At 35.9% G+C, this 13,342-nt stretch overlaps 1 protein-coding gene across 6 annotated transcripts; it reads right to left on the bottom strand.

Annotated features, from left to right (window-relative positions):
* Positions 1-5,321: 5,321 nt before the first annotated feature.
* On the bottom strand, positions 5,322-7,607 carry LOC106752733 (ubiquitin-like-specific protease 1D). Of its 6 annotated transcripts, none has more exons than XM_014634468.2 (8): positions 7,485-7,607; positions 6,950-6,986; positions 6,499-6,870; positions 6,246-6,413; positions 6,015-6,146; positions 5,853-5,934; positions 5,667-5,777; positions 5,322-5,569 (listed from the first exon to the last, which is right to left on the bottom strand). In XM_014634468.2, the coding sequence occupies exons 3-8, from the start codon at positions 6,708-6,710 to the stop codon at positions 5,507-5,509; spliced, it is 768 nt and encodes a 255-aa protein (XP_014489954.1). In that variant the 5' UTR covers positions 6,711-6,870; positions 6,950-6,986; positions 7,485-7,607; the 3' UTR covers positions 5,322-5,506. The 6 variants fall into 6 exon arrangements, with proteins under 6 accessions (XP_014489954.1, XP_014489957.1, XP_022632987.1 ...); XM_014634471.2 differs by having other exon boundaries at positions 6,499-6,806; XM_022777266.1 differs by lacking the exon at positions 7,485-7,607 and adding an exon at positions 7,096-7,414.
* Positions 7,608-13,342: the final 5,735 nt, after the last annotated feature.

The raw sequence follows: 13,342 nt of genomic DNA, 5'->3' as shown, positions 1-13,342 counted from the left end.
CTCAAGGAACTTTGCTGACCAAAAAAACCAATTTCCTTCTTAGCCCAGCCAANTTACAAGCCATGAAAAGCCCTTGTGATGATAACCTACTTGTGAGTATGTTTGATTGTGGTTAAATGAAAGGCAAAATTAATTTGTGTGACATTATGATAACAGAGAGAAACACCACACCATACACCTGTGAGTTGAGTGAGACACTTTTTGATGCTTGAGAGATATATTTGAGTGCTTGAGTGAAACACTTTCCCTGGTGAGGAATATTTCTTTGAATTTCTCATTGCATCTCTGCTTGGTTGATTAGTCACTCTTAAGGATAGCACTTGTTGAAAATGCATCACATTAAGCATGATTGAATTGAAGCATCTGCACATCTTGACTGAAATCTTATGTTGGATTGATAAAAGTGATTCCTTGTCTTGAAAAAGTTCTTTTGAAAAAGGTTGAGTCATTGTACTGATTGTTCTGAAAAGCTGAGTTGCATTTTGTTTGCTTGAGGACAAGCAGAGTTCTAAGTTTGGGGTTCTGATAATGGTTTAAAACATCGTTATTTGCTATGTGATTTTGATACTAAAAGCACCCTTTTTCACTTAGAAACTTGCTTGAACTCATGTGTTTTCAATAAATTGTGTGAATAAGAGAGTTGAGGTTGATCTTAATAGTTTTCTAACAAATTCCCCTTGTTTTGACAGAAATTGAAGCAATACTGGAAGAAGAAGTGAAAAGCCAAGAAGATGGAGCTCAAAAAGGGTCAAAAAGGCACCAAGAAAGGAGAAAACCCGAAGCCTAGGCGACAGGAACAAAAAATAGCGCATCCAGGATCACCGCTGGTCGCCCGGGTGACGGATGCCTAAAGTTTAGGTGTCTAAAACTGGCGCTCAAGCCTCACATGAGCCTCAATTCACGCTTGGGCGAGCTCCCTACAACACTTGAGCGTGATTTCACGTGGATCGGGCCTTGATTCTGCTCTGATTTGATTCTTTTCGACCGGGCCGCTTTTTGGAACGCTTTTGGCACTATTTAAAGGACCCTGGGACTCTAGGTTTTGCATCCCTGGCAGAAGAGAGCATAGCAATACACTCCTAGCTAATTCTTAGTCTTTTCATTCTCTTTCTTTCTTCCATTGTTCATAGGGCTCCCCCATGTCTGTGGGAAACTAACTTCTATTTGTTGTTGGGGAATGATGTAACCTTGTAAACTCTCATGTATTTGAATTATTCTTAATTCTATATGCTTTATTTCATTATTTGTTAGAGTAATTCATCTGCTTTATTCTTGCTTATACAATAGCATAATCTGTGAGTTGCATGAGTGTCGGGAGGTTCCTTTCAATTCAGGTTCTTGTTGAATTACTCCTAAGGGTTATATTGCTTAGGGATTAGGGTATGAGTCTTAGTCGTCTTAACCTCTTGATCTTCACATCTTTTTACCAGGAATGCTAGGAATTGTATGAACTGGTAATTAGGGACATGCTTATTTACCGATGGATCGAGGTTTAAGTGATTTAGTGAGGGACGTTGGCATTAATGAATAAAGAAGAATTCTTATATACATGAGAGGGAACTTGGTGAAGTCAAACCCCAACAATATAATCATCTCATATAAATCAACCTCCATTCATCTCTGTACTTTTTTGCCACTGATCACTTTTACTTTGCTTTATTTTATTTGCAGTACAATCCATGATCTCTTTTCTTTTAAGTCTTAATTAATCATGTTTTCATACAACTGTTCAGCACCGAGAGTCCTCTGGGATACGATACTTGGTCTTACCATTTTATATTACTTGTGCGACTCGTTTCACTTGTCGATTTGCCTCAACAGAAAATTTGCATGAATTGTTGAAGAGTTTCTTCCAGTTTGGATGTCCTATCAGAAAGAGTAGGTTGTTGTTGAAATTGTGGAAGTGGTGGTCTACTGGAACTTGCCTAACCGGTGCTAGGATGAGGTCTCCATTCTTGATTATAATTTCTATAATTTCCTTGACGACCTTGATTTCCCATATAATTAACCTCTTCCTTTGCATTGGTTTGAATAACACACTGTCCATTTTGGTGCTCTCCACCACACAGTTCACAACCTTGCACAATTTGATGTTGTGCTTGTGATACATTTTGGAGTTGTAGTTGTGATATCTTTTTCATCAGAGACTCTAGCTGTTGAGTCATGATTTTGTTTTGGGCTAATAAGGCATCTTGGGATTGCAACTCAAACATTCCCTCTTTTGGGTTTGCACTCTCTCACTTTGAACGTCATTGTCACTGGATGCCATATTTTCAATAATCTCATGGGCTTCATCAGGTGTCTTTCGCCTAATGTTACCTCCTGCTGAGGCATCTAGCATTAACTTTGTGTGAGATTTTAAACCTCCTAAGAACAGGTTTAATTGAGTGGGAATGTCAAACCCATGAATGGGAGTTTTTCTAATCAACCCCTTGAACCTATCCCATGTCTGACTTAAAGTCTCTTCAGGTTCCTGTTGAAAATAGGATATCTCCTGCTTGCCTTTATTTATTTTGGATTGAGGGAAATATTTGTGTAAAAACTTTGTCGCAACGTCATCCAACCGATCAGACTTCCCTCAGGAAAAGAATTTAACCAAAGCTTGGCATTTCCAGCCAAAGAAAAGGGAAAGAGACTAAGTCTGATTGCCTCATCTGACACATTCAACATTTTCACAGTGTTACAAATTTCATTAAAAGTTGTCAAATGATCGTAGGGATTTTCGTGTGACAGTCCTGTAAATTGATTACTTTGAACAAGGTGAATCAATGCTGGCTTCATTTCCATATTAGCCGCAATCACCACAGGTCGGGTTATACTGTTGAAAGACGAAGGTATAGACACTGAAGCATAATCTTCCAACGTACGCCTAGCTCTCTGTTGTTCATCATCACGATTTCCCTCCATACTTTTATCGTCTTGATCAGATGAAGAAAAAGTGTTGGAAGTAGTAGATAAGCTAGCTTCTCTAGCTTCCTTTTTTCGATTTTCTCTTCTACGCCTACTGGTATTTCTACAGGCAGTCCTCTCAATCTCAGAATCAAACAATAAATTCTTAGATTTTGTTCTGCTTCTCATGCAGAACAAGAATCTCTAATGATTAGCCCAAAGAAATCACACAGGAACAAAACACAATATATACAAATATGCAAAAAATAAAACAACGGATTTATAGATAATGGAACAGAATTGAAATTGATAAACAATAAATTAAAATAACAAAACAATCAAATTCCCCGGCAACGGCGCCAAAAACTTGATAACTTATTGGCAAGTATACCAAATCGTTACAAGTAATATAGTAATTAAGTTAAGAGTATCGTTCTCACAAGAGAATTTGTGTTACGTTATTCAATTAAATATTATTTATCAAAATCAATTTATCAACAAATGATTCAATGAATTAACAGTATATTAAAATTTGAAATTAAAGTTGGAAGAAAGTTTTGTTGGAATTGAGTTCATGACTAACATCACAGTAACTTATCTGAACAATATAAGTTGCGTTCAAACATTAACATAAATCCCTTAAAACAAGTTCTAAAGAATTATGCTCAATTATTAATTCCTTAAGTAATTAAACATAACCTTTGCATTAAGATCTGATGTTTACCAATTACCAGTAGAATTGAAACTATTCCTGACATCATTCCTTTTGGTTTCTTTTCTTACGTTCATACTCAAATTTACTTCCCAGTACAATTTGAATATATTAAATACATCATACTTTCGTATAATGACAAGTAAAACAAGAAAAGCATATGAACAGAACTTATATTGAATAGGAAAAATTACATCAATTGTAAGCCATTACAATCAATTCCAACGAATAGAAATTTAGCTTATCCTAGACATCACAAACGTACTCATTTCAGCAATTCCTTGCATAATGTGCTGTCTTGATGTCTTGAGAGGTCTCCTAATGGTCTCCTGAACTTGTCCAGAGCGTTTTTCTATTTTTCGTGTGTTAGAAGATGGGTTGTGCCTTTTTGTCACGTCTTTTAAGAGCCACTTAAATTCATTAATTCGCTCAGCGCACAAGAGTGTGTGCGCTGTGCGAATTTATTTTAATTGCTGCACTAAAACTGCCGTTATTCGCTCAGCGCACAAGTATGTGTGCGCTATGCGAATTTCAAAATTCGTTTTTCTTCAACTGTTGTTATTCGCTCAGCGCACAGGACCTGGTGTGCTGTGCAAATTTCTTTTTTTTGTTTTTTTCTGGCTCTGCGAATTTTTCCTTGTGCTCTGCGAGAATTGGCTGACATATTCCAATTTATACATCTTTTTCCTATACAATAATTTACATAACAATCTACTTCCTATTACAACTTTTCACTGAGTAATAACATAAATAATTATAAAATTGAGATCATTTATAAGTGTAAAAATAACTCTTTTTCACACTTATCAGGTGATGACCTAAGAAGAACGAGGATGTTAGTCATAATCTACTATTATGTGTGAAAGAAGTGAATGTAATGACTTCTAAGGGAGTGTTATGTTTATGTGATGTTAAGTAGTGTATCGAAAGGGTTTCCATATAGAGACTATCATCACTATGCTAATATGAGATTCAAGTAAAGAAAAACATCTAGTATTGAAAGTTGAAAGAAATTCCGAGAATCTGGAGCTTCAATATGAAAATAGATCAGACATTGCAAATGTAAGGAATATACCTTAGTCATAATTGTGATGGACTATGATCTTATTATATGAACTTATAGTTATAACTCCTAAGAAATAGGAATAAGATATGACTGGTGCATCGTCTCTGAATTCGTTCAATACATTGGTCTTCCGAAAATATAATCAAATGACAATGTTTTGATTTAGCCAAAAGGGCTATGTTATAATTATTGAGGCATAAGAATTATGTCAAAAAAGATGTGTGTGTGATAGACCTTTAATTCTTTATGCAAATTCTTGGTCTTGAGCTAATGATGTTATTGTTTTATGTAGTATTATATAATTTTCAGTAACTTACCTTTATTTTGTTTATGTTGTGATTTTTCCACCAATAATAATTGTATGTTATACCTTAACAGAAGACCCTACATGTTATAGTGAGAAGCAAGGGTGGAGGTTGTAGAGTTTTGGAAATGTAAATACACCTTTGAATATGGTAGAACCTTAGACATATTAAGTTAGGTTCTTTTTGAAAATCTTTCATAAAGAGTGTACATCTATGTATATTATATACGTACTTAGTACTGTCCATTACTGTTTATGTTCTTTTTGTTAACCAGGGTAACCTAAGAACTGCTTTTATGAATTTGAACAAAATTTAACAATAAAATAGAAGCAAATTGCCAGTGTAAACATGAACTGCAAAGGCAAATATAAGCCCAATAAAGTTGAACTACATGCATAGAAGAAGAGAGTACCCTCTCTACTATAGACTAAACTTCTAGATGCACCTGCCTCCAATATGAACAAATCCCCCCATTACCATTCTAATATAATCAGTCAACAATAACTAGTCTAGTCAAGTTTGGAGACGTCTAATTCACTGAATTAAGCCCTCACGAAACCTATCCAAGCCATCAAAGCTAAACCAATCTTTTTTCATCTGCAGAATTTCAAGTTTCAAGGTCAATGTCAAACATAACTGAATGAAAATGCATATTTTAATAATAAATTTCAAGAACAGCAAATGGGTAGCTTACAAAGTAAGGGTATCCCTCCATGCTGAAGTTATCAGGAGCATTCTCCAAAAACAGATTAATGAAATAGAGCACGAAAAATCCACATTCATTACCATCTCTTTGTTGTGGCACCTACAGTGTTTTTTCTTTTATCATTGGTTATTTGGTTACACTGGAGCTGAAAATCATAGGAAGGGAAATAATTACCTCAGGCACCAAAAATGGAATTTGGGATACAATTCGCTTTGTCTCAGGCCGGTCCATTGATTCATAGATATCTAGTACAAATCTGAAAACGAATTCAACAGCTTGCTTGCTTATCAATATTTCAACTGGGCAATGAGTAGATATTGTAGAGTAATAACACACCTTCTGATCTCAGGTTCAAGTCGCCTTGGATTGGCCATTTCAAGTGAATCCAGCAACAACATGCACCGTGATCTAGAAGTTGATTCCGAGCTCTCACCAAAATGGCAGAGGATCAAAAGGCTCCAGTGACCCCTAGAACAATTGGGATTTCAAAGTATGCATTCTATGAATTAACATTTAACAGATAAAGAACAGAAATTTTGGTTACAAAGAAAATTGAGTGCATTTTACCAGCAGACTATGGGAACAAAAACATATGCCTTGGAGAAAATAGGTTTTTTTTTAATCCAAGTCAGCACCTTGTCCTTAGAGGAAGAAGTCCTGTAAAGGCTAAACCATAAGCTGTCAAAGCACATAAACTGTGCCTTCCTGTCTTCTGGGAAAATTTTCCACATCATCCTGCCAGAAACTTTATATTACAAACAAGGCCTCAATTTTGGAGTTACTCCATTGAATAAAAAATCATTATAAGACTGCCACTAACATCAAGAAAGTATCAAAAATTCCACTGTCTAGCTTTTCCTTGAGTCTAGAAAGTGCTTCCTTGGGTCTAGAGGGTGCTTCCTTTGGTCTAGAGTGCACTTTGTTGGGTCTAGAAAGTGCTTTCTTGCCATTAAATTTTCTCTTCCGTTTAGTCCGCAATCGCTGGGGAACATTGCTCCAATCAAAGGGAAATGGCGAAGAACTAATTTCCATCACCTAAGGCTTCAATTTTTCTTTCTTTGAGGAGTCAAAGACTGTCTTGTTTCTATATCCTTAGTTGATTTTTCTTTCTTGTTTCACATACCCTATCTGATGAAGAATAATGACAGACAGAATCAACTTCTCCATTTGGTTCTCAAAGCTTGTCAGTTTTCTAAACACCAACAGACATATCACACATTTTATTAATACAAAAAAAGTTTAAAAAAAAAAAAAAGAAGAATAAAACTAACCTGGAAATGCAAGAAAAAGGAAACTAATCAAGGAAACCTAGAAATCACCCGCATCAATTAGGCCAGATACATACGTAATAAACAAATTCACATGTTCATTAAACTACTGAGGTTGTACAGAAACATCACACACAAACTAATTATACCTCTTCTCAAGCAATTTTTTTGTACAGGTATTAGGGCACAACTATTATACTAAGATTCAGTGTTTTGTCCGAAACAAACTGATCATGTGTGTGGCTGACAACTATCATTATACAAAAAAGTAACATTATTTGGTCAAAATTTGGGGAAAAATAGAAACCCCTGAAAATGAAGCTTACTACACTTTCTTTCATCACTGTTACTAAAATTGTATATTAACTTATTCTTCATTTAACAGAAATAAAGACTGTGATTTTGCAGTGAATCAAGTTGTGATGGTTTTAGTTTCAAAAGTGTTGTTTCCATTTGAAGAGTTACAGAACAGAAAGGATTTATCACATAACAATGATATTAACATTAAAAAGATAAAATAAAACAAATAGTCACTAACCAGGAAGCAGAGGGTGCTCTCAACACTTTATCAGTGTTCCGTTGGAACAATCTGCCGATGGCATAAGCACATGGAAAGTTTGAACCCAATAATGGTTCTAGTTTTCGAGAAAAGTGCTATGGTTTAATCTCTAATTCTTATGAAAACTTCATAAGATTTTTAATTTTTATTTGATTCAATAACCGTGTTTTTTAAAACGATCTAATTATATATTTTTATTAAATTTATGCTAGTTAAAATTTATATATAAATCATTTTGTTTTAAAAGTTTAAATATTTAAATTAGGTAAAATGATTTGATATTAAATTTTAAAAAATATCTAACTTTAATTTAACATAAATAACTTAATTAAATCATTTTTAAAAATTAAAAAAACACTAAATGAAATTAAATAAAATTTATAATTAATTGAATTTTTTATAAGAATTAAAGAAAAATAACAATTTTAGTCTTAATTACTTTTTTATTGTAATTTCAAAATCTTTTTCTTCCTCCTCATGATGTTTACAAATACTTTCTAGAGTTCTTATACTCTACTTTTAGTTAGTGTCGATTTGTCCTTCCAAGCAATGGATGATTTTAATAAATGGTTTGGAGAGCTAATAAAATTTAAGTAAAAGACACAAAAGTAAAATCAATACAAAATAGAGTAAAACACATCCTATTTTAACTCTTACAAGTTAAAAAAAAAATGACAAAATATAGAAATTTTAATCTACATTACTTGAAGAAAGATTCTTTTTTTCAATACTTTTAATGAAAGGGCTGTTTTTGCATGTTTCCCATAAATATGTGCAGCTTTGGAAAACGGAAGGTCTATTTTTTATTTTAAATAATTTTATTAAATTGTCATTAAGCTATTTTTGTTTGCTTAGTGTGGATTTCTTTTTAATTAATCTTTGTTTATTATTTCAATATATTTTCTGCGAAATAATTAATCTTGCATTTCAATATATTTTCTGCGTATAATTAATCTTACATTTTTTAATTTGTAATTTACTCACTAGTAAAAAATAGTTTTTTAACTCGTACCCATAGGTTTTGGTTTTGTAAAAACTAAAACATACAGAAATATGGTGGTATTTTCTTAGTTCTGACGAACTTATATGTCTTAATTGTCTTTGGACAGAGGTAATAGAATAGTTCGGTTTCAGTTCTACTATGAACTGAGACAGTATGTTTTGCTAGATAGGTGTCCTTTTCAGGAACCAAATGTTCCAAGTATATTTTGTCTACTAACATGCATCGATTGTCTGGGGACAGAGGCAATAGGACCGTTCAGCTTTGGTTCTGCTATGAACCGAGGCAGTATGTCCTGCCAGACATTCTAGAACTGAACGTTCCAAGTTCATTTTGTCCACTAATATGCCTCAGTTGTCTAGGGACAGAAGCAATAGGACCGTTCGACTTCGGTTCTGCTATGAACCGAGGCAGTAAATCCTGCCAGACACTCTGGAACCTAACGTTCCAAGTTCATTTTGTCCAATAATACTACCTCGGTTGTTTGGCGAAAGAGGCAATAGGATCGTTTGACTTCTGTTTTGCTATGAACCGAAGCAGTATGTCTTGCTAGGCAGGTGACCTTCTCTGGAACCGAACGTTCCAAGGCATTAATATGCCTTGGTTTAGGCGCGAATCGAGGCCTATAGGGTGCTTACTGCCTCGGTCTTTTACTTAACCGGGGTAATAGCCCTTGTGTAAGTTCAAATTCAGAACACTAAACGCGAACGTATTTTCTCGCGCAATATTCTTCCTCTTCCCTTTCGTGCCTTGATAACGGTTGAATATACCGTTATCTGTGATGCAATTTTGATATTAAATCAACTCTCTTTAACTTAGAAACTTGCTTAAACTCATTATTTTAGTTTAGTTTTGTAAATAAGTGAATAGAGGTTATACTTAATGATTTTATCACTAAATTCCCTTAATTTTGTAGGTTATTGGTATGTTTTGGAATAGGAGCAAAAGGATCAAGGAGTCGGAACTCAAGAAGAAGGCAGATCTGCAGAAAAGGAGAAAAAGATGCAATGCAGAAAAGTAAGGCTGAGGGCCCTGGTCCAGGGGTGCTGAGCGCCAGCTTCAAAGTACCGCAGACCGCCTGGTTGCCCTTCTTAGGGGGCTGAACGCCAGCTTCCTTGTGTCGCAGACCGCCTGGTGTTAAGCCACCGACAAGTGTATCGGATCGTATCAAGTAATATAAAATGGGTAAGTCCAAGTATCGTTTCCCAAAGGACTCAATGGCCTAGATGTTCGTGTGAATTGATTTTATAAGATTTGAAAATATATAATTGAGAATCAAGTAATATAGGGTTTGTATGCAAATCAAGAATAAACATGCAAAACTTGAATCAATTGACAGATAAGACTATGAATGAATGGAGTTGTTGGGGTTTACAATTTCATCTTGATCCACCCTCCTATATCTACTATTCCTATTATATTTCACTTTCTTATCAATGTTCATGCAACTTTCTAGATTATTCTAAACCCGATCCCTCGGCGAAGAGAGCCTATTACCATAATTACTAGTTTACTATCCCTAGTCTCCCTAGTAATTACTAATGCATTAACCACAAAAGCTTAAAGCAATTGATTGTCCTACTCCTATCCCTAGGTAGTATTTCATAATCAAGAGAATTCTTCCCAGTTCATGATTTCCCCGTATGTCCTCATATCGACAAAATCATAGATGCTTCTATTGTGGAGGGGCATACAGCCTTACCCATAGGTGTCCAGTGAAGAATATACGGATCTTGAACATGGCTGAAGATGAGGAGAAAGGTGAGAGGGAAGAAAAGGAGGAAATGATGCAGAAACAGATGAAGCTATCAGTTTTCTCAGCAAGAGGATTGACCTAATCGAACACCATGAAACTACAGAGATGGGTGAAAGGAAAAAGGGTGTTAATCCTAATTGATAACGGAGCCAACTATAATTTTATTTCAGCAAATTTGGTGGTTGAACTGGGTCTTGTAGTGCAGGAAACATCATCACACAATGTTTGCCTAGGAGATGGGCATAGAAAGACTACAAGTGGATGTTGTAACAACATCATAATACAATTGGAGAACCTAGACGTTAAGGAGAAAATTTATTTGTCTAAAATAGGAGGAGTGGATTTAATTATGGGAGTCACATGGTTGGCTTCATTGGTGGAAGTCAAAATTAATTGGAAAATCCTGACCATGAGTTTTGGTCATGGGGAAAGGGAGGTGTTGATTAAGGGAGATCCAACTCTAACCAAAAGGGTAGTCTCCCCCGAAGCTTTACTGAAGGACACAAAGATAAAAGTTGTCACGTTATTATGGGGTTTGGGGAAGACAAAGTTGGAAGAAATGAAGAATGGTAAGGAGTAGTTGACCCTAGAACAACAGATATGACTGGAACCAATTTTAGGGGATTTTGAAGAGGTATTTAGGGAACCCAATGGGCTACCACCCAATGGGCACTTGGACCACCAAATTCCAAATAAGGCTAGAGTGGATCCCATCAATGTGAGGCCTTACCGATGCCCTCACCTCTTGAAGACAGAGATTGAGAAACAAGTATAGGAGATGTTAAGAATAGGGATAATCAAACCTCGTAATAACGCTTATTCAAGTTTGGTTATTCTAGTTAAGAAGAAGGATGACAGCTGGAGATTTTGTATCGACTATAAGGCCTTAAATAAGGCTATCATTCCGGACAAGTTTCCCAAACCAGTAATAGAGGAGCTATTACTACAAGGAGTTAATTTTTTTTTGAAGGTGGATCTAAGGCCGGGATACCATCAAATATGGATAAAGGAAGAGGACATTCGAAAAACGACTTTATTCCCTCATTAAAGGTATTATGAGTTCTTGGTAATGCCCTTTGGGCTAACTAACGCCCCTACAACCATCTGATGTGTCATAAACACAGTTTTGAAGCAATCTTTGAGGAAATGTGTATTACTATATTTTTATGACATACTAATATACAACAAGTCATTGAGAGAAACATAAATATCATCTTAAGTTAGTGTTGCACACCATATGGCAACAAAAGCTCTTTGCTAAAAAGAAGAAATGTGAATTTGGAAGAAAAAAGATTTGATACATGGGTCATGTTATATCAGACCAAGGAGTGGAAATGGACCAAGAAAAGGTTACTATTGTGCAAGAATGGTCTGTACCGATGACCATCAAGGCTTTAAGGGGGTTCTTAGGCCTTACTAGGTATTATAGGAGGTTCATTTAATATTATGGGAAAATAGCAAGGCCTTTAACAAATTTATTGAAAAAGGGTCAGTTTGAGTGGAATTTGCAAAAACTATAGAAACTATGCAAGCCCTGAAGGATGCCATCACCATAGCACTAGTGTTGGCTTTTCTAGATTTCTCCCAAACGCTCCATGTGGAGTGTCATGTGTCTGGAAGAGGAGTTGGGGTTGTGTTTTCACATAACAAGAGGCATATTTCCTAGTTTAGCAAACCTTTATCGGAGGCTTCGCTCTCAAAGTCCATTTATGAGAAAGAATTGATGGCATTAATGTTAGCCATTCATCACAAGAGACCATATTTGTTGGGGTAGAAATTCTTGGTCGATACTGATTAGAGAAGCATGAAATATCATTTGGAACAACATATTACCACCCAAAACTAGCAGAATTGGTTGGCAAAATTGTTAAGGTATGAGTTTGAGATAGTTTACATATCTAGAGCTTTCAATAGGGTGACAAATGCATTCTCATGAAATTTTAAGGACAAGCCAGAAGGATAGAAGGAATAAGGGTTATTGCAAGACCTTTTTGGCAGTTCCAAACAATTTTAGAAGAAGTGGAGCAGGATATAGACCTACAAAAAATAAGGAAGGACTTGGAAACAAATGCAGATTCTCATTCGTCATTCACACTAGAACATGATCACCTCCACTACAAAAGGCAATTAGTTTTGTCTACTCATTCATCATGGATCCTAAAACTGATAGTTGAATACCATTTAACTCCAACAGAGGGACACTCCAAGGTATCCCGCACATATAGGAAGGTGGCATAATCCTTGTATTGGGTGGGCATGAAAAAGACAATAACGAAATTTGTGGCAACTTGTATGGTGTGCTAGCAACATAAATACATGGCCTCTTACCCATTCCACATGTCATATGGGATCAAATTACTATGGATTTTGCTATGAGATTGCCAAAATCTAATAGGTATGATGCAGTCTTGGTAGACTCAGCAAGTATAGGCATTTTATTCCCATTAAACTCTTATATTCAACCAAGTCCATTGCAAAGGTGTTTATTAAGGAATTGGCAAAACTCTGCGACATTTCCTCATCCATAAGTGACAAAGATCTCACCTTCCTAAGTCTATTCTAGAAGGACTGATGAAGGTTGAAAAACAGTTATTTTCATGTGTCATTTTAGACCTAATTACGCCCTTTACTACTTGGAATGAGCCTAGAATCAAGCAAAACTCAATAAATGAGTCTGTAGAGAGTCAAAATCTGTTTTTAGCGATATTATGCTTGTTTTGCATTGTTTTGTAGCTATTTTAAGGAAATGAAGAATGGAGCTGAAGATAAAGGTCGTAGACTCAAGAAAAGAGAAGAAAATTGAAGATTTGAAGAGTCGACGCACTGCCCGGCGGCAACTTACACCGCTGGGCGGTCCAGGGCGAGGAGTAGGCACCAGCGTTGGCGTTGGGAGGTTTTGCGGGAAACCGCCGGGCGGTGACGATTGTCGCCGGGCGGTTTGGACGCTTATGGGAAACCGCCGGGCGGCACACTTAAACCGTCAGGCGGTGGTCCGCTGGGCCTGGGCCTGTTTTCTGTTGCGCTCCTCACCTATAAATACCCCTATTTCGAATTCAGAGTCATTCTTTTGACAGGGGAAGA

This window comes from Vigna radiata, unplaced genomic scaffold, assembly GCF_000741045.1.
Source record: "Vigna radiata var. radiata cultivar VC1973A unplaced genomic scaffold, Vradiata_ver6 scaffold_43, whole genome shotgun sequence".
Taxonomy (NCBI): domain Eukaryota; kingdom Viridiplantae; phylum Streptophyta; class Magnoliopsida; order Fabales; family Fabaceae; genus Vigna; species Vigna radiata.
The sequence above is the reverse complement of the archived record's forward strand: the minus strand, read 5'-3'. Positions and strand labels throughout refer to the sequence as shown.

Bases quoted from the DNA above. Each gene is read 5' to 3' on its own strand.
- LOC106752733 (XM_014634468.2), bottom strand. From the start codon at position 6,710: ATGGAAATTAGTTCTTCGCCATTTCCCTTTGATTGGAGCAATGTTCCC. The intron at 5,778-5,852 runs GTAATTATTTCC...AAAACACTGTAG, and splicing joins TTCCATTTTTGGTGCCTGAG to GTGCCACAACAAAGAGATGG. The intron at 5,570-5,666 runs GTAAGCTACCCA...GAAATTCTGCAG, and splicing joins TGGAGGGATACCCTTACTTT to ATGAAAAAAGATTGGTTTAG.